Source organism: Pogonomyrmex barbatus, unplaced genomic scaffold (assembly GCF_055798465.1).
Source record: "Pogonomyrmex barbatus isolate J1 unplaced genomic scaffold, ASM5579846v1 scaffold9, whole genome shotgun sequence".
In the NCBI taxonomy this organism is placed as follows: Eukaryota; Metazoa; Arthropoda; class Insecta; order Hymenoptera; family Formicidae; genus Pogonomyrmex; species Pogonomyrmex barbatus.
Window position 1 is genome coordinate 319,872 of NW_028297193.1, and position 23,593 is coordinate 343,464.

The following is a 23,593-nucleotide window of genomic DNA, read 5'->3' on the forward strand; positions in this document are numbered from 1 at the left end:
AAGTTTTTTCAAAAATATATAAAGTCTTTTTATTCAAATTATTCGCGTAAATAGGAATAGATGATCAATTCTGGAATAATGAATAACATAATAAATTACTTACTCCACGGTTGCTCCGCCGTTGCCCGATGCCTCCCAGGTCTCCTCCTCCTCTCAGCTTCCTTCACTTGGTTTCCTTCACTCACACGACACAACACTTACGAAAACGCGATTAATTACGATCGCGCGATATTTTACACGACACTCCCGACATTAATCACATGACATGATACGAAATCTCACGAAATACACGGAGCATTATTATTGAACGATCAATATGTTGTAATTTTCAATTTTTTGGATTATTTCATTCGACAATCGTATTTGTATTACAAACTAGACATAGTGGTCCGTTATTTATCATAATATAGAATAGATAATTTATTATTCCTAGCTTGTCATTCCAATTCCGAGCAATTAAATCACGTGAGATTATCTGTTTCAAATAACCATTGCCTCGACATGCATTTATTATGAGTAGCAAGAGTTTGTTAACCGCATAAACCGATAACGAAGTCGATTGTTCGTACGAGATAATTGCGCGAGATATTTCGATGGATAATAACGCAAAGACATACGTAACGACCTATTCGAGTTTCGTCGCGTTAATGAAAACAAAGTGTAAACACGCGGATACATCGAATTACACGGTAAATCGAATATATAAGCATTGCGCATCCTAATTTATTAAAATATATTCTCGTAAATATTCTCTAGAAAATGTTGATACCGAGCACTTTCTTGAATCTTTTATATCAGTTATTAACAGATTTACAATTATTAAATCGATAAAAATCACTGTTCGTCACGCGAGTCACTCGATTTGGCGTCTTGCTTCGTGCTATCAATTCGAGAGTAACGAAGAACAGGTTCCATCTAGATCGACAAGAAATGTAGAACGCGATATCCATATGTATCTAAAGCGTAGACCAGCAATTATCGTCGCGATAAAACCGTTTATTTAATTTTCTCATTCCATCGATTTTCACGTTAAAAGGGTAAAACGTTAAAAGAATAAAACACGCGCGCGCCGTATCCGCTTCGATGGACAGGATGTCGCGATTCGTTAATCGCTACTTCGATCGCTACGTCTAATTACCTGTGGGAAATCGCGTTTGTGTTTCTCGTTATTCACCGTCGTGATCACGTTTCGGTAACGTAACGTAAGAACACGCGGTCCGTATTTGCTACTTGCTCGTCCGAGCATCGTCGTGCGAATGATTACACGGCGACCTTGTCCTAAGCAATGGTATGTTGTATCCCGCGCGTGGCAACAAAGGCAAACAAATAAGAAGAGGTGAGCGCCGAGCGCCAAGCGTGCGTACATCTATGTACATAAACAATGTTATCTTACACACAAAATACTTCACGTGTCGCATGATAAATTCGAAATATTGTTAATATTTGAATTTGAAATTAATGAATAGAGATATGTTGTTGATATTTATATGTTAAGTAATTAACACTCTAATTAACACTCTTCGCCAAACTTTTCTCGAGGGAAATAAAGTTACGTGACTTTGATCAATCTTGTAAGCGAAGTAAGATCGTTGTAAAGATTCACGATTCTTCTTTGTTGTCTTCTTTATTAAGTGCACAGTTTCGTTTCGTTTGTCTCGAAAGAAAACTGTAAGAAAACTTGGAAAAAAGATTGTCAAAAATTAATCTTCATTTCTTCATCACGTAAAATAATAAATAAATTACATTTTTCAAATTTAGATTTAAAACTTTGTTAAGTGCAATGATCAATTATTTAAATATTCACATAAATAGAGATTACATTATTTGCGATTAATTAGTTTGTTAAATAGTTTACTATTAATTAGTTGGCTCCTGTAATACATATAGCATCTTTACTTAAGAAACTAAAAAATAAAATTATTTTGTGAAAGATTAAGTAGTAGAAATTGATATCAACTGTGTATGAAAATTAAATGACAGATCGATCACGTATAAATTCGTATGTAAATGCATATACGAATTTATGCACACACAAACTCTGTGAGTTCTACTAATTAATATAATTTTAAAAAATTCGATTGTGATTACTCGACATTTCTATTTTCGACTCTTAGTCTGTAAATCGTAGAATGATTTTATATCTTTCGCTATTTTAATCAAATAATTAATATGAAAGAAATGTTATATTAATTTATCTATTTATTTAATCAATATTGTAATTGTTTATTTGTTTATTTCAACGAATGCAATATCTCTGTTAAACATCTCCATTGCGCACACATATACTTATGTTTGATAATTTCAAAGTATCATAAGCACTGCCATTCCTTTTGACGTGATAGCTATAGCGATTGGCGATTTATGCTTCGTGAGCATGCAGGATGCATTCGTAAGTGTGCGCGTCAATGCGGGTGTGTTGCAAAATCGCAGTATCGCGAAATATGCTGATCCGCACACGGAATATCACGCGAGGATAGGAAGGATAATACAGCACGGACTGAATCTTAAATTAGAAACGGCAAATTTCCTACTCACTTATAAAATCGTTCTTTTTTACAGGTGAAAGCCGTGGGCAATAAAAACACGACATATATTTAGAGATGCGATGAACATAAGAATATTTTGAAAAAATAAGAAACTCTTTTTTTTGGATAAATGATAATCCATGATTATAAAAATAAAATATATTGATAATGATTACAGATATAAAAAATCTAGAGATAGGAATATAACTAAAATAAAATTAATTTAGCAATAAGATTGGATTTTCAATTATAAAATAGATGTAAATATATATAGATACTATTATATTTTTATTTATATTTGATACAGAAATTAATTATTTATGTATCAAATATAAAAAAAATAGTATCTATATATATTTACATCTATTTTATAATTGAAAATCCGATCAAAGTGAGCAAATCCAATCTTATTGTTAAATTAATTTTATTTTAGTTATGTTCCTATCACTAGATTTTTTTATATCTGTAATCATTATCAATATATTTTATTTTTATAATCATGGATTATCATTTATCTAAAAAAAAGAATTTCTTATTTTTTCAAAGTATTCTTATGTTGAAATTATATTGAAATTATATTGAAATGTGAGCAAAAAGATATAGAATGTGTAAATAATCTTATTTTCAAGTAAGATTCTTATATAATTGATTTTTATTCAATAATAAAAAAATTATCTATATTTTTGGTATAATTAATGTAATGAATTTTATGATTAGATATGAAAACAAGAAATCTTTTTTGTAAATGTCTTAAGATTGCTTCCGGTAGGGTGTTAGGAATATATTAAGATGCTTCTAGATAATTACCGCTGGATATCTGATCATTATGCAAATACAAAAAAATCGCTTCGCATGCATACGAATGACGCATTTTGAAATACTTCAATGATTTTTACAAAGTGCATATGCATACCAACCGTTGCAGAATGTAAGCATTGTATTTCATGGATTTAAAATTTTAAAATTCTTGATTAAACATCACGGATATTAGATTGATGATATCAGAAGCGAGAAAACGCGTGATAAAAATTTTTGCAAAATACATTAAAACAGATATATTTTTCGATAAAATAACGTTCACAATTGATAAAACAAACTTAAAATATAATGAAATAAAATTTAAGATATATCGTAAAATATACCGAAAATTCTCCTTTTATTTAAGCAATTAATAAATAATCATATATCGAAAAATGAATTATATCTAATCAAGAGCCACAATTCAATTCTGGATATATGATTATTTATTGATCATCGAAGCAAATGTTGTTTTATCGAAAAATATTTATATATTTATTTATTTTAATATATTTTGCACGAATTTTAATCATGTATTTTTTTGCTTCTAAAATCATAATTTGAAATAACTGCGTGAGTCAACAGGAAACTTTAAGAATCGAATTGGTATAATCTCAACAAAAAAATAACGTACGTCAGAATACGTCAAAAATCAGAAATATCATTTTAGAACGTTTAGCAAATATTTGCATTTTCTTAAAATTAATAATGATTTTAAATAAATTTAAAGTAAATAAACATTTTATAATATATAAATAAATATATAAATCTGCAAAACAAATACATCCTGATTATTAATAATTAAAGCAAAGAAATATAACTGTAGATTTGGAGCGAAAGAGTCATGAATATTGTGTATGAAGTGCAATGAAGAAAGGCAATGACATAATAGAGATTATTCGCGGTCAGGCGAGTAACCTTTTTTAATTGAGTTGACCCTAGTAGATGATTAAACAAATTGAAGAGGTCACGTAGATGTCGGAACGAGATCTCTCGTAGAGTTCACGGTGCCAAAAGATATTTCAAGAACATCAAGAATCGTCGAGACATTCTTGTTGTTTTTATTTCGAAATTAACAGTCGTATATACAAAAGATTTTAATAATTTAACAAAAAAAATTCATGACATCTTTTTGTGATATAAACGATTGCAAATCAGATTATAGAGGAAATCGGAGAAAAAAAACATGATGGCATCGATCATGTAGTTTATGCATATTCATTTTAAAAGAGTGGCGGCTTATAACGTCAAAATAGTGCATTCGTGACTGTTTCGATTGCAAGAGAGTAAATTAAATTATCATTTAAACTATCATTTCAATTCTCATTTTTCCCAATAATATTGTTCAACATTTAAATATCCAGATTCGTTTTTGCTATTTTTGCAATCTTATTTTACAAGAAATTATAGAAGTTTAGAAAACTTAGACAAATAACAGTCATCACGTTTTTTTTGCACTTTACATCATAAAAATATAATCAACACGGTATTGTTATCTCGTTGTGACAATCTAATCTGGGTGAAGTAAATCTACATTTTTTTAGCCTGACTTGAAAAGACAGATGGCTAAATTAAAAAATATAATATAAAAATATATTAAAAGAGCCGAACATTTATCTCGTTGTCAATCAATTATCAACAAAACAACAAAATTGTTGATAATTCGTAATGTAATTTTAACTGCGACGTATTCTTAATGAAATTATTGGTGACTCATAGATAATTTAAATAAAAATAACAATCTCACATCTATTTGTCTTTTATTGATGTCTTCTATAATAATCATTCTTGTTGCATAAGTGAAAGAAATACTTAATCGTATTTATATATACTATATTAATTTAAGTTTCGAACATCCTGCAATTTTATATATGTAATTTTATATATGTAAGCATTTATAATTATTTTGATATTATTTATTTATTTTTAAAAAATTTGCTTTAAGATTTCAAATAAGTTGTTGTTGTTGTTATTATTATTATTATTATTATTATTATTATTATTATCATCATCATCATCATCATCATCATTATTATTAATTCATTCTTCGATTCCTCTCTTCCATTTCTTTATCTAGCTTTCTTTTCCTTTATGTCTCAATAGTTTGTTCTCTTTTTTTCACGATGTAATTGTGCAACGCGAAGAAACGTGTTCTGCACAATAAAAATATCCGGATGTAGCGATCCTTGTTGAATGCCAAACATGTTTAGCAAAATGATTTAGAAAAACCCAATTTGATCGCGTGTGACGTAAAACGACGGATAGAACTATACATCAGATATATGTCCCGAAATATCCCATACGTAAATAAAAACTCGGGTAAATACGATATATAAATACGATACAATTTTTGATGAGAGAGTTTTTAATAAAATCCGATTTTTAATAAAATCGATCTACGACATGTTTATTATCAAATTCAAATAAATTCTCATTTGTTTATGAATAAACTAACAGTTCGGAGAAGTTCAGCTGAAGAAAAAAAAATCAGATTAATTTTATGCAGCATTTAGCTGGAAATCCTGAATCTCCTGTTTCACATTATTTATATTCACTGTATTATAATAGTATATTCTAATTAGTATAGTAATAAGATTAGTGATACAAAAAATATTAAATATTAACATAATAAATATTATTAAACTTTCATATATCAGTTCAAGAATTAAAAAAGATATGATATTTAAATGATAAAGTTGTGATACATGACTTTAAGATATTCTTTAAATAGATTTATTTATAAAAAATTATACATCTCACAGAGAATAGCATTCCCTACTTCGTCGGATCGTACGTTTCTAAAATGAATCAGCAGTAGTATGGACAAATAGATTTATTCGTGTGCATATAGATTATCGTCGACGCTATAAATAGCACCTAAATCGAGGGGAGATTATTTCTATCGGATGATAACGATTGTTGCTCTTGAATGCGCAGCGATAAATGGCGTGATAACTCTCGTTGAATCTATCATCGATATTCAACTCAGAGATTAAATAAACATAAATCATAAATTAAGCATCAATTATCAATTTATAGATAGACTGTGAAGCATAATTCTCGCGTGATCATAATACAATAACTTTTGTGACAACTAATTAATTAGGATAATAATACTTCAATACATGTTTTCAAATTCAGATATAATATATAGACATAATAATGCTGATTTTACAGCAAAATAATGCTGATTTTAATAAAAAAAAGTAATTTTGATTGATGATAGCTTTCCGTCTAACTGCAATGCGATTCCGTTTATTTTCTAAAGGATTTTCGCACGACTTTCCCTCACATGGTTTAGTATGTCACTGCCTTCAGCTATGCGATTGAAAGCGTAAATTGCCGGGGTTTTGATCATGATAAGAACTGTCTTTATTTTAAATAAATAGTTTGTCCCAATTTTAAAGCCTTAATTTTAAATAAAGAATAATTATATGTTAAAAAAAGAATTTTTTTTACAGAATTTTTTAATATAAATAAAAAATAAGTTTTAGATTTCGTTATTATGCTTTATCAAACATGTGTGCAAATTTTGTTCTTATCCCTGTTATCTTTATTGTTCTTAAGATAAATTGCGCTTTGCTGCAATTTTCCTTACGTATTTATCGTATTATTTGTTATTTGTAAAACTGCACGTATCGGAGTGTTCGTAGAATGTTATTTGGGTCTATGTGTTTGAATTCGCTGAATCGCTAAAATGGCTGTGTGAATCAATCATCTCTGTGGGATTCGGAAAAACAGCTCGAAAATTGTGCAATCTTCTGTCCCGTATGGAGAGGTGCGATTTAATAACCATGTAATTGCCAACGATCAAGTATCGTCGACGTCGATATAATTCCGCAGAGATGAATTTATATTTTCCGTCGGACGAATCTTAATTTTAAATCGGCCACTGATGACTAATTATGCCGCTCTCTTTGACGGCTGAATTTAATTCTTAACTATAAGGAAGAATAATGAAAGATTTATCAGGCACGGCATAAGTAATGTATCGATTAATCGCGAGAAAATATCTTGTAATATTTTTTAACTCGTTCTATGATACACGGTCGCTCGATCGTGTTTCGCGAGACGCTACGAAATCTTGTTTATACTACTTATACTACATATAAAAAGTATTTAATCTTAAAAAACAGTCATGTAGTTATTTGATTCAATGATTGTGTTATTAATGGAAATTATCTGATGTTATCGATTGTTATCGAACTGATAATAGAAGCTTGTCGGTTCATTCATCGAGAGATCGGTTATCACGAATTATTCGTGAAGAAAATTCAATCAGGACAGATTCGCATCTTGCGATTTATGAAATGCAGACGCGGAATACGCGGGATATCGCGATTATTGCTGCAAGCGAAGCGAGTCCAGACTCGGGAGACAAGTAGCATTCACGATTTATGAGACTTGTTGCCGTTACGTATCGCGGATTGGATATGAAAATAGATTATTGTGTGCGATAAAGCAAGCTGGAGAAAGAAAGATAGGAAGGGAAAGGAGGAATGCGCACGTAGGGCGAAACTCTTCTGCTGAAGGGCCGCGAGACATTATTGTCGGAGCCCTCTGGCTCTAGGTCCAGTCTCTCGACACGTTTGATACGACGATAAGCGAGATTAAACGCGAGTTTATCGGATCGATCAAATTTGCTGGTCTATGCCAGAAGAAACGCAATATATATATATATATATATATATATATATATATATATATATATATATATATATATACGAGCGAGACAAGTTGCGCGACAATGAGAAAACGAAAGTCAGTTGTATATACCGGATGTTCTAAGATGATTTAATACATTATAATAAATTTTCAATCAAAATTAAATACGTGAAACGAATTGTCGCATTTAGTCGCATGCTATTGTTTGCAAAGGAACTGATTTAATCTCAGGCGTGAGCATATTGTCACGTTGAAAGGTATATTGATGTTAATGATGGAATTTTTGAAAATTATTATAAAGCATATTAAATCTATCGTTTAAACAATAAAGTTAAAAACAGTATGTAATATCTTTTACTTTCGGAATAGGACATATGTTTATATATACTTTTTTTCTCAAGACGATAATCTTTAAAATATATTGATATTTTTTTCCTAGGACATCCTCTATTTCCAACTCCAATAATGCTTCATATGTGTGCGTGTTGCGTCTCTTTATTTCCCAATTTATCCATCGCGATGACCACGCGATGGCTATGCAATGACGTGTATATCGAGGGAAAAAAAAAAAAACAAAATGCGAGCGTCACGAACCGAGTTCTCGTTTCGAAATGTTTCTGACCCAAGTGCACGCTAGGTAGGTGAAAGCAGTGCACCAGGAGTGAAAGTCAAATTCACCGCGCCCGTAACTCTCGGAACTTCATAAGTGTCGTTAATCGGCAGGATGAAGAAGCCAACGGGATGACTGACACAAATTTTCCACATGAATCGACGTCGACGTCGACGCCGATCTAAAAGTGTAAATCGCTTCATTTTTTTATATGTTCTTCTTTTCTACGATTTTATTCGAATAAACATTGTTAAAGTTAAGAAATATATCACTAAAGAATTTTAATAATTTATATCGCATTAATGTATCTCATTTTCGGGATTTTGGGATTGCAATATTATGGAGTAAATATATAAATCTTAGATTAGCGATCAAGGAGAAAGACATGTAAAAGTTTTCCTCAATATCTTCTTTAGACAACTCTAGAAATTTACGTTAATAACTTTTTTTAGAAATATATATTAAAAAAATCAATGCAAAATTTATACAATTAACTATGATATGTTGTTTAACATATTTTTTGATGGTATATTTATATTAAAAGCTGATTACTCTTAAATTCATAAAAATATAGATAAAATCAAAGCTAGTAAAAAAATTGTTGAACTCAAAGGTGATTAGTTGTCTTTGCACATATTAATAAGTATAACATAAACAGCTTTAATATTTAAATGAGATGAACAATAAAATAGAATAACCAATAGTGACTATCTTCCAGTTACTAATAAAAACTTATTTTTCTGGATTTGCAATGATAATTAATTTATGAAAAACAGTAAGTATCGCAATAAGTATTACTTTTTTAATGCGATATAAAGCTATATAATTGATATGATCGAAACTGATATAGAACACTTATATTCCAGAGAGTTTACGCTACAGTTAAAATTATGTAAATAAGTTGTAATCTGTGAGCAATGAATGAAGAATGAAGTTTAAAACTCATTATTACATGAAATATAGAAAATTATAAAGAAACAAATAAGAGATAAAGATGTAAATGTATATGATTATTTTTTCTGAAAACAAAATTAATAACGAACAGTTCCTAGTTTACAGAGTTTTCATCAGCCGTAACTAATTAATAATATTATCACTAAATCAAAATTAATAATTAGTTATACATAAATAAATAGAAAAATATCAAAATATTCCGTTATTATACGTAAAGGAAATAAAATGTATTTGTCAATCATTTTCATTTTTTTCTACTCGTTTTAGTCTTACGATTTCTATATTTAATATATATATTTTTATAGATATTATATTATATATTTTTTATAGAAAGATAAACTAATATTTCTTTTTACCGGATAGTAAAACTCAATGAAACAAATTTTATCTATTATGATACAAATATTTTAATGTAATGAGATTTTAATTACAAAATAATTTTTGTATTCATCTGCATCACTAATTAAGATTTAATCTACAAAAAAAAGAATTAGTTTTTTATTAATCAAAGGATTTATAAACACAAGAAAATCGAAAAGGATGAGAGAATGAGAGAGAGAGAGAGAGAGAGAGAGAGAGAGAGAGAGAGAGAGAAAGGAGGATGCAGAGGAGGAAAGATACTTTCGTATGGATTTGCATATCGCGCTTGTCGCCGGACAGGACGCACTTGACTAGAGACATTAGACAAATCTCAGATCGACGTGAATGCATTCCGCGTGGACTCGCGTGTTCAGAGACTCGGAGTCGCTTGCGTCGCTGCGATCGTCCGCGCGAAGCCGATGGCCCCTATCGCCGCATTCCACCTGTCGGAAGGTGGCATTGCGCTCCTGCCACGGAAGGGATCCGCGCGTGGGATGCCCGAAGGGTGACGAGGAAGAAGGGGAGCGAGGGGGAACGATCATGTCGCGTCCCCGAAATCCAGCGGTGTGCGATGGGCTTCTCAGCCAACCGGTCGGGCTCTCCGAGAATCCTTGTTGTCTCAATATGGCAGTGGCTCGCGGTCACGCGCGCGAGCGCACGCGCACACGTACATACGTGTGAAGCCGCGCGCTTGGCTTGACGTATACGCTCGTATATACAAATACACTCACCGTTCTAACAGCCATCATCCGTTGGTTGATCGCGCCGCATTCTCGCCGTCGCTTATCCACGGTGAATGAAAATGATTGCGGAAGGTCCCGGAGTCCTTCGGGAAATCGCGCGGGCAAGCCGCCCGCGAAAAGCAGCCAATTCAAGCCGATGCCGCTCCTCGTTCCCCGTTCCTCGCAGTTCCGCCGCTACCTTCACTTCGCGACCTATCTCCTTGACTGCTTGACTGCTTGCCTGTGTGCCGCCGACGATTGTCCTCGCCTCCTCGCTATAGTTTAGGACAATCAGGATTACCGAATCGATGCAATTTAAATGCGCACTAATGTCGCGAATCGTGCGCGACGACTTCCGCGGATGGAAATTCGAGAATGCGACTCGCAAAGCGACGCGAAAGATGAGATGAACCGACCACTCGAGCCAACGACGCTCGCCACAACATAACTGGACACCAGTTGGTGGGGGGGAATCGAACCGACCGCGGAACGGGGCACAGAAGGGGGAGACATCTCGCGAGGAGGGGTAGGGCGTGGGATAGAAGGGTAAAGAGGCGCGAAAGGGGCCCACTCGCGATGATACATAGATGAGAAATACGGGACGATCGGTGATTGTAATTTAATTTAAATGACATATATAAACTTCATGTTTCAAACGGAAATTCCTTGACTCTATTGGCTATTATATATCTAAGACGAAATTTATTCTCGACCGACAAGAATGTTCCCTGATATGTGGTTTGTGTCATTCTAATGTAAGGACTGCAAAGAATACAATACTTAAATTGTTTTCCAAGTCTAATAGATGTCAGGATTTTTTTTCAAGGTCCGACTCTTCAAAGAAAAATTGTTTTTAAAACTAATTTATTTTTGAAACTGAAATTGACCCTTATTTTTGTCGAGACTTTTGTATTCCAGTCTTTTGTCAAAATTCTTGTCGTAAATCGAGATTTATAGTTTTGCTTAAATAAACTGACATATGTGTCAATATTTGTACCTATAATCTTCTCTATTCCTTTCGCCATAGTCTTTTTATGGCGTGCAACAATTGATCTTAGGAATGAGACTACAAAGTGACGAGTATATTCTAACACATGCGTGCACAAATACGATACAAAATGAAAATAACGTCACGATTAAATTAGTTTAGAGAGTTAAAAATTATATAAAAGCAAAAAGTTATTGAAATTTAAAGATTTATAGGAAGGTGGCAAATCGGAAAATAAGATACTTTTCAACATATACGTTTTTTATTTAAATAAATCGATAAATAGTATTTCTGTTTTGGAAAAATATATTTTTACTAAAAAATAAAGCGTAAAATTAAAACAAATATGAATAAAAATTAGAACAAATATAATCGAAATACATTGATCTCAGATCATATGGACACATTTAAACGGATAGTGTATAAATATTTTTTGATATTCTTTCTGGAAAATGTAATTATTTTCAATGGATATCTCGAAATGCGATAAGATTGCAATTTTATATAATAAATTAACTGTATTGCGTATCAAAGTAATCTGTAATAAATTAAATATTTCCTTAAAAATTTAATTTAAAACGAAAACATAAAGATTTGTATTAAATAATCAACATATATCAAACAATAATTTTTAGTAACGTTTCTTATTTCAATAGCTTAAACATATTCAATGTAAAATTATTTTATTTTGCATGTATCTCTTTCTTTACGATTTTAAGACCTATCGTGTTTAAATGCGAAGGCTATTGAACTTTCAAAAAACATTTGATATATTATAAAGTATATCATTTCTCGAATGCGATTATGAATTAATGAAATACTGGTTTCGTGTCTTACTTGAATATTTATTTATTGAATATTTTAAGATTTGAGTTGGTCAAAGTTCGTGATGTCATGTGAAGGCTCATAAAAAAAAATCAAAACTCTACGTATATTGCATTTAATAGAAAGAAATTCTTGACTTGATACAGTATATCGCGTCGATAGAATGCAATCGTGCGACAGTTTCGTCAAATGAACTCCGTGCGATCGTACTATATCGATTTTCATATTGACGCAGATTGATTATATAAATGCGTAATTAATGGTGATAATAATTTTTTGCGTTAATTAAAATTGTCATTCTTGACAAATTGAAAATCTATTACGTTCTTACATTACACATGTACCTTTTTCCATAATAGATTATTTTACAATAGATGTAGTATCGCCATCTGTTGACATTCTCTTATACAACTATTATAACACTTAAATCTCATTCCATGAACACGTGTATGAGCTGCTGTGGTGAGTTGTCGCATCACTTTCTGTAACTGTAATTATAAGATGTATTGTAAAAATTAGCCAATTAGAGCTAAGAGTTTAAAAATAATAGTTTGAAAGTTTACGGTTACGAAAAGTGTATGCAGAAGCCTTATTACACCGAAGTTTTCATCTGTATCTTCCTTGTATAACCTCAATAGATCGAAAACATCTCTCTATTCTTTAGGAAATTTATAAAAAAAAGAAGAGAAAAAATCACGAGTACGGTTTTTATAAGCGAATAAAATGGCGTCGATAACAAAATTAGTGAATTCTGTCGACGTAAATTCAAAAAAATTTGAATCGATAGTGCACGACTTGATGGTCAATAACGACGATGTGCCGTTCGATGATCAAGAGGTGAGAAAGGGACATTCTTTTAAATCTTTCTCAGAAGCTTATATGAGCTTCATCTTTGTTTATACTTTGTTTATATGCTTATGTATATTTTAGGTTGATAATATCCAAAATGCCATTATAAAAAAAGTTAATTTACGTATAAATCAAGGAGGATGCAATTTTTTATTTATTCTGGACAGACTCTTGCCTACATGTTCTAAAGACACATTTTTAAAACACGGATTATTCTGGATAAGCAGTGCTATGGAAGTATTGGAAAATGTACATAGCAGTATGCAGAATTTGACACTTGCCTGTAAGGTGTTAGGAGTCTTAGTCGAACGTTGCAAGCAAATTCCAGAATTGCACAAGCAGATCTCCATGCAGTATGTAAAACAGCTCGTGAATATCCTTAGTTCATTGCGATCAGATGCTAAATCTGGAGCAATATATTATTTAATGGCTGTTCTGCTGTATCATTATCCTGAAGTTTGTGAGCGATTTCAGGTAACAGAACAAATAAAACTTTTGTTTAACTATATATTTTATACTATCTCATAATTATGATAAATATAAGAAATTATATGAAGAAAATATTTTTTATTATTATCATTAAATCGATTATATTATAAGATATTAAGCTAGTTATGTGTTTATTAAAAAATAATGACATTTTTAGCATATTAATATAAATCATTTATTGAGTTATATATATATATATATATATATACATTCACAAAGTAATTGTTGGACAAGAGTTATAGTTATGATGATATAAATATGCTCATCTTATATATTTATATACTTCTAATTAAAACATTTTGTCAATTTATGAATGTTTATATATTTAAAATATATTATTGTTTTAATATTTTCAGAAACAGATACGGAAAATGATTTTGTTACAAATTGATTCTATGCAAGAGAATATGGTTAATGCTAGTGCAAGATGTTATCTTCTTTTGTCCAAAGTGACAGAACGTTCATTTAAATTACCTCCATCTAAATCTATGTACACTGTATTGACATACAGCGAGGTGTTACTTTGTAATAACTTGCACACTATAATGGATGAATTGTTCTCTGAATTAGTGGAATTGGAAAGTGTAGATATCTGGGATAAATTAGAATTACCAGATATATCTAATAAGGACATAGTACAATATTATAATGGACAGAGACAAAGATTTTCAAACCTATGTACTTATCTTTCCATAATGTTACGGTACAAATCTTAAATATATTAATCTTATTTATTGAATGATATAATAAAATAACATCATCTATATAGAATTTTTAAATAATAATTTGGTTTAAAATTGCAGAGGATATGAGGAAAGAAATTCTGTTCTACCTCACGATATTTTAGGACTTTTATGTCGAGGATTAGCAATAACGCCATTAAATCTAAAGGATAAAGTATCTTGTAAAGAACAGATGCTATATATAATCTTGCCAAAAATGCATATTAGCTTGCTTACAGTTTTAGATGCATTTATAAATGGGTATATATATATATAAATAAATAAATATATTTAAATTTAAAATGTGAATGATATAGCATAGTTTATAATATATTAATATATACTTTAGGTTTGCTCAGGAGTTAATACCATATGGGACAACTATATTATATTTGTTCCAACACACATTGGAATGGACAAGTACTATTTTAGAAAATCAAATAACATTTAGTAATAGTAAACCTTTTAGAAATGTTAGAATACACACTTACAAATGTCTTTGTTCATGGCTGATGAATGTTGGCTCATTGTCAGGCATAGAAAAAATTACGAATGAATGTGTTATTTCTATATTAAAAGATGTAACACCAGAACGAGATTGTATATTATTATCCGTAAGTTTCAAATAATTTAATTAAATAATATTCCTATTATAAATTTAATTAGTATATTAATATATAAGAAATTTATATATTTATGAAATAAACAATTAGGATTTATTGACTATATTTATTTAATTACATTAAAGCATATATTAATAGAGAATTATCATTGTTTAAGATGCAACAAAAAACGCAGAATTTGTCTAAACGCACAATAAAACGTTCCAAACGTAGCCAGTGTGAAAATAATCCAGTTTTAAACAATGGAGAGAGTTCTACTAAAAGTGGATGTCTAGATGCAGATTTATGCAGAGAGGCTCTTATTGTTTTGCAGAACATACTTTCTAGTGGTAGTATTTTACTGAAACAGATGTTTTACCAAGTAAGTTTATTTAGATTTATTTTATTACAACTATTTTGTTATATAATTGCATTTTCATGATGTTCTTAAATATTTCTTATAGACTGTACAGAATGTAATAATATCTCTATTATATAATCTTTATCTGAGTTCCACTGAACAAAATTTTTATAAAGCTCATACTGTATGTCGCTTGGAACTATTCAAAGTATTGAAAGCTTTACAAATGTATCCACATGTTACATTGGCATTTCCTATACAATACTGTCTAGAAATATCACAGATGGCAGCTCTTGATATTGATTTAAGTATTGCTCAAGAAGCAAAATTCGCATTAGCTGAATTGGAAAAAATTATACATCCTGCTGCACCTACATTGCGCTTATCTCGACGGCAGTGAGTATCTTAAATCTTTTCTAAGTTTATATATTATATATTATATATTATATATGCAAAAAAGGAGATTCAGAGAGAATTTATATATTGGAAGTTTGATTTATTTATTAGATTAAATTGTAAACATGCATAAATTTTTGTAGGGAATCTGATAATGAATTTGAAAATGAAATGGAAAAAGTTACTAATATTGATAAATTAGACAAAAGAAGTAGGACTTCTTTGAAGAAAGTCTTCTTTGAAGAAAAAGAGTGTTCTGATAGTGAAGATGCAATACAATCTGTATCTAAACGACCAAAAATAACTGCAATTGAAATAATACAGAATGAAACTGATATACAGCCATTGGAAAAGAACGATAGTATTGATATAAATAAATCTAAAATAGATGACAACTTATATAAAGAAATTGAAGAAGAAGAAACTAAAAATGTATTACAAAATAAAATACAACATAAAAATCAAAGTCAGCTGAACATTGATGCAGTTGCAAATGTTACTATTAAAAGTAAAATGGAATGTGAATTAGTTACAGAAGAACAGCTTCTTGAAGAACAACTTCTTGAAGAACAGTTTCTTGAAAAACAGCTTCTTGAAAAACAGCTTCTTGAAAAACAGCTTCTTGAAAAACAGCTTCTTGAAAAACAGCTTCTTGAAGAACAGCTTCTTGAAGAACAGCATACGGAAGAACAAAATCATGAACAATCTGATATAATAACATATACAAGTGAAAATAAAACGGTAAACAAAAGTCCTGAGATAGATGGAAAAGAACAAAAGTTTTCGCAAGACAGTTCAGAAAAATGGGAAAATATAGGTCCTAAAATAATAAACTCTTTAAATCTGCTTCAGAAAAATGAAATTAAATGATTAGATGTTGTTTATTTTATCTTTGTAATAAAAAAGCACATATAAAATAAATGAGTTCTGAAAAAAAACTTAGCCGATGATTGGTATAGAAAGTGCTTTTGGGAATAATCCACCATTCGTTTTCTTTTGCATATTCTCCTTATTTGAATCTTCAATATATTGATCTGTGGATTTATTTGCAATATCGATATCAAGATTGAGATCAGGAACAAATTCATTGAACGTATCGATAGGTTTCTGAATTACTGAAATTGTTTTTTTAGCACCTTGTTCTATTAATTGGAAAGGTGCTTTATACAAACTGCACATTGGTGATTGTAATCGTTCCGGTATGACCGTCCACAATCCCATTTCACAATATCTGAAATTAACATGTGATGATCGATTTATTATATGTATTACATATTGAGTAATATTTGATGTAAATTTTTTACCTAAAATTATTCATGCTTTTCGGAGCTGTCGTGATACTGACAAAGGAATTGCTATCATCTGAGAATCTTGGGATTATGTTTGGTACCCAAGTACTGTCATTAGAAGACACGTTTGTAGTAGGTACGCTAAGCATGCCGCTCCTCGCGAAATTTGCTATCATGTCTGTAAAAATCTCAGTTATACGTTCATCTTCTTCATCTGGTTCTCCATTATCGCTTATTTTTTCGCCAGTAATTGTGTTTCGATTAAAGATGAATCCTAGATCGTCGCCGTGATTTAATTTACCTGAAAGATAATGCTTAATAAATATATTATTTGAGAAAAACAATATAGTATTATGTAATATAGTTTATTAATTATTATAAATTATACCATCCGAGGATTGTTTAGCGTCGACGATTGGCAATCCAGTGAGAAAATCTTTACCATAATTTCTTTTTCCCTTATGATCAAATGTATATAAGAACGTATTTGCTTTTTTAGACCACTGGTCGACAGTCAAAAATGCGGGAGCGTTGTAGAGCGAATCGCCCAAAGCTTCCGCAATTTTCTCCATAGTATCTAGCTTGCCGTTGCTTTGGAATATGTTGAGATAGCCGCGGAAAGCTTGCGGAATGAACCGTGATCCATTCTGCATATTTGGAATAGTTCTTTGCAAATATGGTATGAAATCGCTAATCAAATAATCTGGGACTGTGTTCAATTTGTTCTGTACTTCGTCCCTGTATTGGCCGAAAACGGCACCTCCCGTTTCATCTTTCATAATTCCCGTCAATAGCGGTATAGACGGAAAATTGCCAAGCCTCAAGGAACTCTCTGGTGATGCGGTCATGAAGTTCGGAAGCGATCTTAAAAACACTCATATTTACTCGATAGTAAGTTGATGATATTAAAAAGATGTTGCTAAATCTACATTACCTCCCGTCGTCGGGACCTTCTATAACAGGACCAGGTCCGAGCAGATTGGCTAAGCCAGAGACGAAACCTCGGGCAGTCGCACGAATGTTCCCCAACTCGGAATCGCTGCCGATCAATTTTTCAACTGGCAATTCTCGCAGACAGTCCACCATTCTGCGACTGTCATTCGTCGGACAATCGTTTTTACGCGCTACGTATCTAGCGGTTTCGAAGGGATCTTCATCAATAGCGAAATGAGATAAGACGGAGCCAGACATCGCGATCAAACCATGGAAGCTATCTACAAAAATATAAGTCCATCAATAATGAATGAAGACATATTATTAGTCGCAACGCGAAAAATCATGCAATCTCAATTACTTTCGCAAAATTTTGATAATGACAACATCATAGCAGAACTGGCGCCGGTTCCATGGCCGAAGGCTATTATTTTGTTTGGATTACCACCGAAGAAATGTATGTAATCCTTTACCCAGTCGATAGCCAGCACCATGTCGAACATTCCATTGTTTCCCGGCATTTCCTGTGTACCTGTACTCAAAAATCCTGGAATAAAAAAAATTCGGTGACGCCAATCTTCCTCCTTACTTACGTAACTACATAAACATACTTTTTGCTCAGGATATTTTAATTACCTAAGGTCCCCAGTCTATACTGAATAGACACGACAACCAGCTTTTTCTTAATCAAGTGTCTCATTTCATATTGACATGCCGCACCCCTTCTGAAACCACCTCCGTGAATCCATACCAATACAGGATAACCATCGCTGATATCTGGAAGTGATGGGGTGAAGACATTCAGAAAGAGGCAATCCTCGCTTCCAATAGTTTTATCGGTTCCATCGTAGCTGGGCTGAGGACAAGGAGGACCCCACATAGTAGCATTGTAATCTCCTTCGAGATGAACAGGCGAAGCTCGCTAAAAATTAATTTTTTATATTAACACGAAATAATCATTTCTAATTATTTCTATCTTTTAAATTAATCTCTTTGTTTGTATTAAAGATATAATATTTTAACTTTTTATCAATTGCTCTCTTTATTCTAATATTAAAATAAAAAATTCTAAAATTCTATTTATAAAAAAAAGTTTAAAAAAAATTGATAAAAATAATTGCTTAGCACTTCCTATTAAATGAAGATTAATTATTTAGTTAAGATTAACTTTTATTAAGTCAATAATAATGATAGTTCTATTATGTTTTTATGAAGCTTTAAAAGCATAAGAAAAGGTCAAGAAAGATTGATGCTATATTAATAATTAATTGATCTTATTATTTATCTTTGACCATATTGTTAAATTAGATAATTTATTAATATTTGTTAAATATTTATATTTGTTAAAAATCGTTTTCTACAAAAAAACTTATAGTTTTTTTCAACGGAATTGATAACATATATCAAATTCATTAAATTAGGCCGTTGTGACAGGATGCACTGAAAGATAAAATAATGTTCCGTTTAATCTGTGATCACACTATCGATTAATAGTATAAAAAAATATGACAAAAAAGAATTGGTCTTTTGTCCCTGTGTGGAAGGTAATTATTATTACTCGATTACTTGTTAAAGCACACGTTTATTCGATAGGTCATTGAATTTAATTATCGCATACATTGTGTTGCTTTTAATGCCACAGTTCACATAACGGTTCAATCGAGACGTTAGTGCAATCTACGTATATGCTCACAAAAATTTGTGCAAAAACGCTTATACTATTGTGAGATTTGATATAATTATACTTGCTCTGTATGCAAATTTTGATTCTTAAATCTTAATTAGGCTCTAGATCAAACCTTTATACATTGGAAATAAATATCGATGAAATATTTTAAGATTTAAATTAATATTTCTAATCTAACATTTATTTGTTTCATGTAACATGTACGTAAAAATTGCAAAGAATTTTAATTCTATAAATTATGCAAAGATTTATGATTGTTGAATGTACAAGTCAAATTTATATTAATATACTAATAATTTTTATTCCTAAACTGAAAAAGAAATTCAATAATTGAATATTTAATTCAATTATCACCCATGTGCTATGCACATATTTATTATGCAAATATTTATTAACTCACAAATATTTTGCTAATATTAGTCGTGTATATTTAATTAAAATACATATATATACCTGAACTAAAGAACTTACAACTTAGAGACTTATTTAGAGACTTATTTAGTCAAATTCATCATTTTTTTTCTCAGTGCATAATTAATTTTTTTTTGTATGTACTCTTATAAATTTATGTTTTACCTGGAATCTGGCTCGGCCAATTGGTGGCTGCCCGAATCGAATTCCACGAAAAATATAAAATCCTTTGTCAGGATCGCGGGTGCCGATAATACGCGCATCTCGGCCGTTTTTATTCACAAAAACTACCGGATCATCTTCGGGAGGTTGCACGGCCGAAATACCGCCAACAATTCTCTTTCGTCTAATCACATCCGCATCTCTCGCATTTATTAACGAGCAAAGTAAAAGGATGATGAGCGAGCTGACGCGTCCATCCATTTCGAATATGTACATTGAAATAAAAGAATTATCGTTAGTCTCTCATTGAGAATTTCGTGGGAACGAGTGGGGATGACGCATGTCAGCATTTTTTATCGCAGAGTCGCATCTTGGTCTGTAACAAATAATAATTTATATTTTATTACTTTGCAAAATAAATGTTTACAATAAATGTTTATCTAAAAGTAAATTTTTGCACAAGTACAACACGATATAAAATCAATCTTTCTCGCAAAAAAAAAAAATAATTTCAATAAGAGTCTTATAAAGTTACAATGAAAAAAAAGAAAATCTTACAACAATTTTATAATGAAACAACAGAATAATTATATAAATATATAAAATATTCAAATTTAGCATCAAATCTTTTCTAATGAGAAAAATACTTTGCAAAGATAAATTTGAAGAGCTATTTATATATGTAAATTAACGCGTTATTTATTGTTATTTATTTATTTAACTCATTACAATATATTATCAAATATATTATCAAAATGCATAGTGTATGCAAAATTAAATTAAATTAAATTAATATTACGCCGAAATATCACGGTCAGCAAGTTTGAATTGAACGCATTTTGGCGGACTGACTACGTGATCAAGCGACGCATTGCTGGTATACATTACACAACTAACCGCGACCGATTTCCGTCTTTACCTTTCTCTATTTGCCATCGGCTCCTTTGGTACTTATGCGTGATTTCGCTGGCGCGGATTATCCGCTTTGATCTGCTACATTCGAGACAAATCCATTGAAAAAAAGTTCATAATTATGTGCTTTCGGTTATTCCTGCGTAAGATGCATTCAATATTTTTGCGAGAGAAATAATGGATTCGTACTTGGAGCGGAACAACATGTGAGGTTAAGATGCGCCAGCTGAAGCATAACGAGCGTGGTGTTACGACGCGTGTCATCGAGGGCGAAAGAGTGATATCGTGATATCGATTTCTTTTCTCTTTTAGGTTTTAAACCATGGGTCGGGTAATTCGTGCGCAGCGTAAAGGTGCGGGATCCGTTTTTCGATCTCACACCAAGAGGAGGAAGGGAGCACCGAAGTTGCGGTCTCTGGACTTCTCCGAGAGGCATGGCTTTATCAAGGGTGTCGTGAAGGTTTGCAACAACTTTCTGTTTTATTTGGCATGATATTTTAATTAGCGCCACTGCAGAATTCAAAGCAACATTTGAGAAAAGATGTTGACTTGCTGTTCATACTTTGTCTAGTTTACTTTGAATTCTTCAGTCTAGAATCCATTTTCACCAATGTGGATTAACTTTAGTTTTAATTTAGTCTACTCTACTCTTTTTTAGTTTTAGAAATTTTAAGAGGAAACAGTAAATTGAACCAAGATTAAAATTAATCTGCGTTGATAGAAATGGATATGAGTTTTGTATTCATGATGATATCAAATATACCTACGTCTGATTGATTAAATGACGTTAAATAGAGGCTCTTTCTGAGGATATATTTTCAACATTATGAAGATGTTCTTAATTAGTTTAATAGATACATCTAAGATTGCTTTTTCTGTTTAGGATATCATCCATGATCCAGGTCGTGGTGCGCCATTAGCAGTGGTGCATTTCCGTGATCCTTATAAGTTCAAAACACGGAAAGAATTATTTATTGCACCAGAAGGAATGTATACCGGTCAATTTTTATATTGTGGAAAAAAAGGTATGTTTCACTATAATTTATATTTCTCAATGAAATTAATACTTTATTTAAAGTAATCAAAGCTATTATGAGAATTTGCTATTGCGTATCTTGACATATATCGTTTTAAATTTTTCTAGCCAATCTGCAGATTGGAAATGTTATGCCAGTTGGCATGATGCCTGAGGGTACTATAGTCTGCAATCTGGAGGAAAAGACCGGTGACAGAGGCCGATTAGCCAGAGCATCGGGCAATTATGCAACAGTTATAACGCACAATCCAGATACAAAGAAAACTAGAGTTAAATTACCTTCAGGCGCGAAGAAAGTCATTCCATCCAACAATAGAGCAATGGTTGGAATTGTTGCTGGTGGTGGACGTATAGATAAACCCATACTTAAGGCTGGTAGGGCTTATCACAAGTACAAGGCGAAGAGGAACTGTTGGCCTAAGGTATATCTTCTGATTTTTATATTGCTACTATATGCAAAGAGTTAAATCTTTTTTCAATGATGGTATCTAAGACATTTGAAACCCGAAGAATTTAATGTGGAAATTTTTTTAACTGAGCTTTTGTTTCGAACTTTTTCATATTGCGCTTGCATTTTGTCTACCATGTTTGAGATGCATTCAAATTTTTTCAGGTTCGTGGTGTTGCTATGAATCCCGTGGAACATCCACACGGTGGTGGTAACCATCAACATATCGGTAAGGCATCCACTGTCAAGCGTGGCACCAGCGCTGGTCGTAAGATCGGTCTTATTGCTGCTCGTCGTACTGGAAGAATCAGAGGAGGCAAGACCGATACCAAAAAGGACGATTAGATTAAACGCTGATATTTGACTATGTGTTATACAATAAAGAAAAATTTACACAAAATCACTCCGCTATATTTTAACAAATTTTACGAATTCCGTGATGAATTTTGAAAAATCGTAACTGAATCAGAGGTTGAAGTTAAGGAGGAAGAGATAGATTTTTTTCTATATATCTAATTGAATAGAAAAACATTTACTTGAAATTTGATTATCAAAGATAAAGTTTACACATATTTATACTACTGATATACATTTCTATAAGTATCTTAGTTTTAATCTTTGTTTAATTTATTATCTTTTTTTAATTTTTACAATTAAAAAAGAAATCAAGATTAAAATTAATCTATGATAGGAATGGACACCATTGCAAATCAGAGAAAAAATTTACAGGTATTTCTGAAATTCTAAATTTTTTTGAAATTTTGAATATAAATGTATTCAAATGTAATAGAGACCCCTGATATCAATAGCATTCTTATATAAAAAAAATTTCTGGTAGTGGACTACAAG

General features: G+C 31.3%; 4 protein-coding genes and 1 long non-coding RNA gene across 10 annotated transcripts in view; 2 read left to right on the plus strand and 3 right to left on the minus strand.

Moving 5' to 3' along the window:
- LOC105428953 (uncharacterized) overlaps nt 1-11,083 on the minus strand; it is a 49,313-nt gene extending 38,230 nt beyond the window's left edge. For 3 of the 4 annotated variants that reach the window (XM_089084671.1, XM_011641574.3, XM_089084670.1), the window contains exon 1: nt 10,644-11,083. The gene's annotated coding sequence lies outside the window, so the exon portion shown is untranslated. Of the gene's footprint in view, nt 1-103; nt 932-10,643 lie in introns of those variants that run through there. The other variant, XM_011641575.3, reaches the window with a different exon arrangement.
- A 1,713-nt stretch (nt 11,084-12,796) lies between these two features.
- On the plus strand, nt 12,797-20,857 carry LOC105428950 (proline-, glutamic acid- and leucine-rich protein 1). Of its 2 annotated transcripts, XM_011641571.3 has the most exons (9): nt 12,797-12,909; nt 13,112-13,284; nt 13,378-13,770; nt 14,142-14,488; nt 14,589-14,768; nt 14,857-15,121; nt 15,288-15,491; nt 15,574-15,866; nt 16,010-20,857. In XM_011641571.3, the coding sequence occupies exons 2-9, from the start codon at nt 13,171-13,173 to the stop codon at nt 16,734-16,736; spliced, it is 2,523 nt and encodes an 840-aa protein (XP_011639873.2). In that variant the 5' UTR covers nt 12,797-12,909; nt 13,112-13,170; the 3' UTR covers nt 16,737-20,857. The 2 variants fall into 2 exon arrangements, with proteins under 2 accessions (XP_011639873.2, XP_011639872.2); XM_011641570.3 differs by lacking the exon at nt 12,797-12,909 and having other exon boundaries at nt 12,916-13,284.
- On the minus strand, nt 16,709-20,624 carry LOC105428952 (esterase FE4). Its single transcript, XM_011641572.2, has 7 exons — nt 20,352-20,624; nt 18,725-19,010; nt 18,450-18,635; nt 18,090-18,369; nt 17,544-18,019; nt 17,171-17,456; nt 16,709-17,097 (listed from the first exon to the last, which is right to left on the minus strand). The coding sequence occupies exons 1-7, from the start codon at nt 20,622-20,624 to the stop codon at nt 16,806-16,808; spliced, it is 2,079 nt and encodes a 692-aa protein (XP_011639874.2). The 3' UTR covers nt 16,709-16,805.
- A 292-nt stretch (nt 20,858-21,149) lies between the features above and the next one.
- RpL8 (ribosomal protein L8) lies at nt 21,150-23,144 on the plus strand. Of its 2 annotated transcripts, none has more exons than XM_011641568.2 (5): nt 21,150-21,295; nt 21,573-21,720; nt 22,144-22,285; nt 22,405-22,718; nt 22,910-23,144. In XM_011641568.2, the coding sequence occupies exons 2-5, from the start codon at nt 21,583-21,585 to the stop codon at nt 23,087-23,089; spliced, it is 774 nt and encodes a 257-aa protein (XP_011639870.1). In that variant the 5' UTR covers nt 21,150-21,295; nt 21,573-21,582; the 3' UTR covers nt 23,090-23,144. The 2 variants fall into 2 exon arrangements, with proteins under 2 accessions (XP_011639870.1, XP_025074489.1); XM_025218704.2 differs by lacking the exon at nt 21,150-21,295 and adding an exon at nt 21,336-21,466.
- LOC148934511 (uncharacterized) lies at nt 22,167-23,006 on the minus strand. The gene is made up of 2 exons (XR_016141278.1): nt 22,880-23,006; nt 22,167-22,784 (listed from the first exon to the last, which is right to left on the minus strand). It is a non-coding gene; the product is annotated as an uncharacterized LOC148934511 (long non-coding RNA).
- Nucleotides 23,145-23,593: the final 449 nt, after the last annotated feature.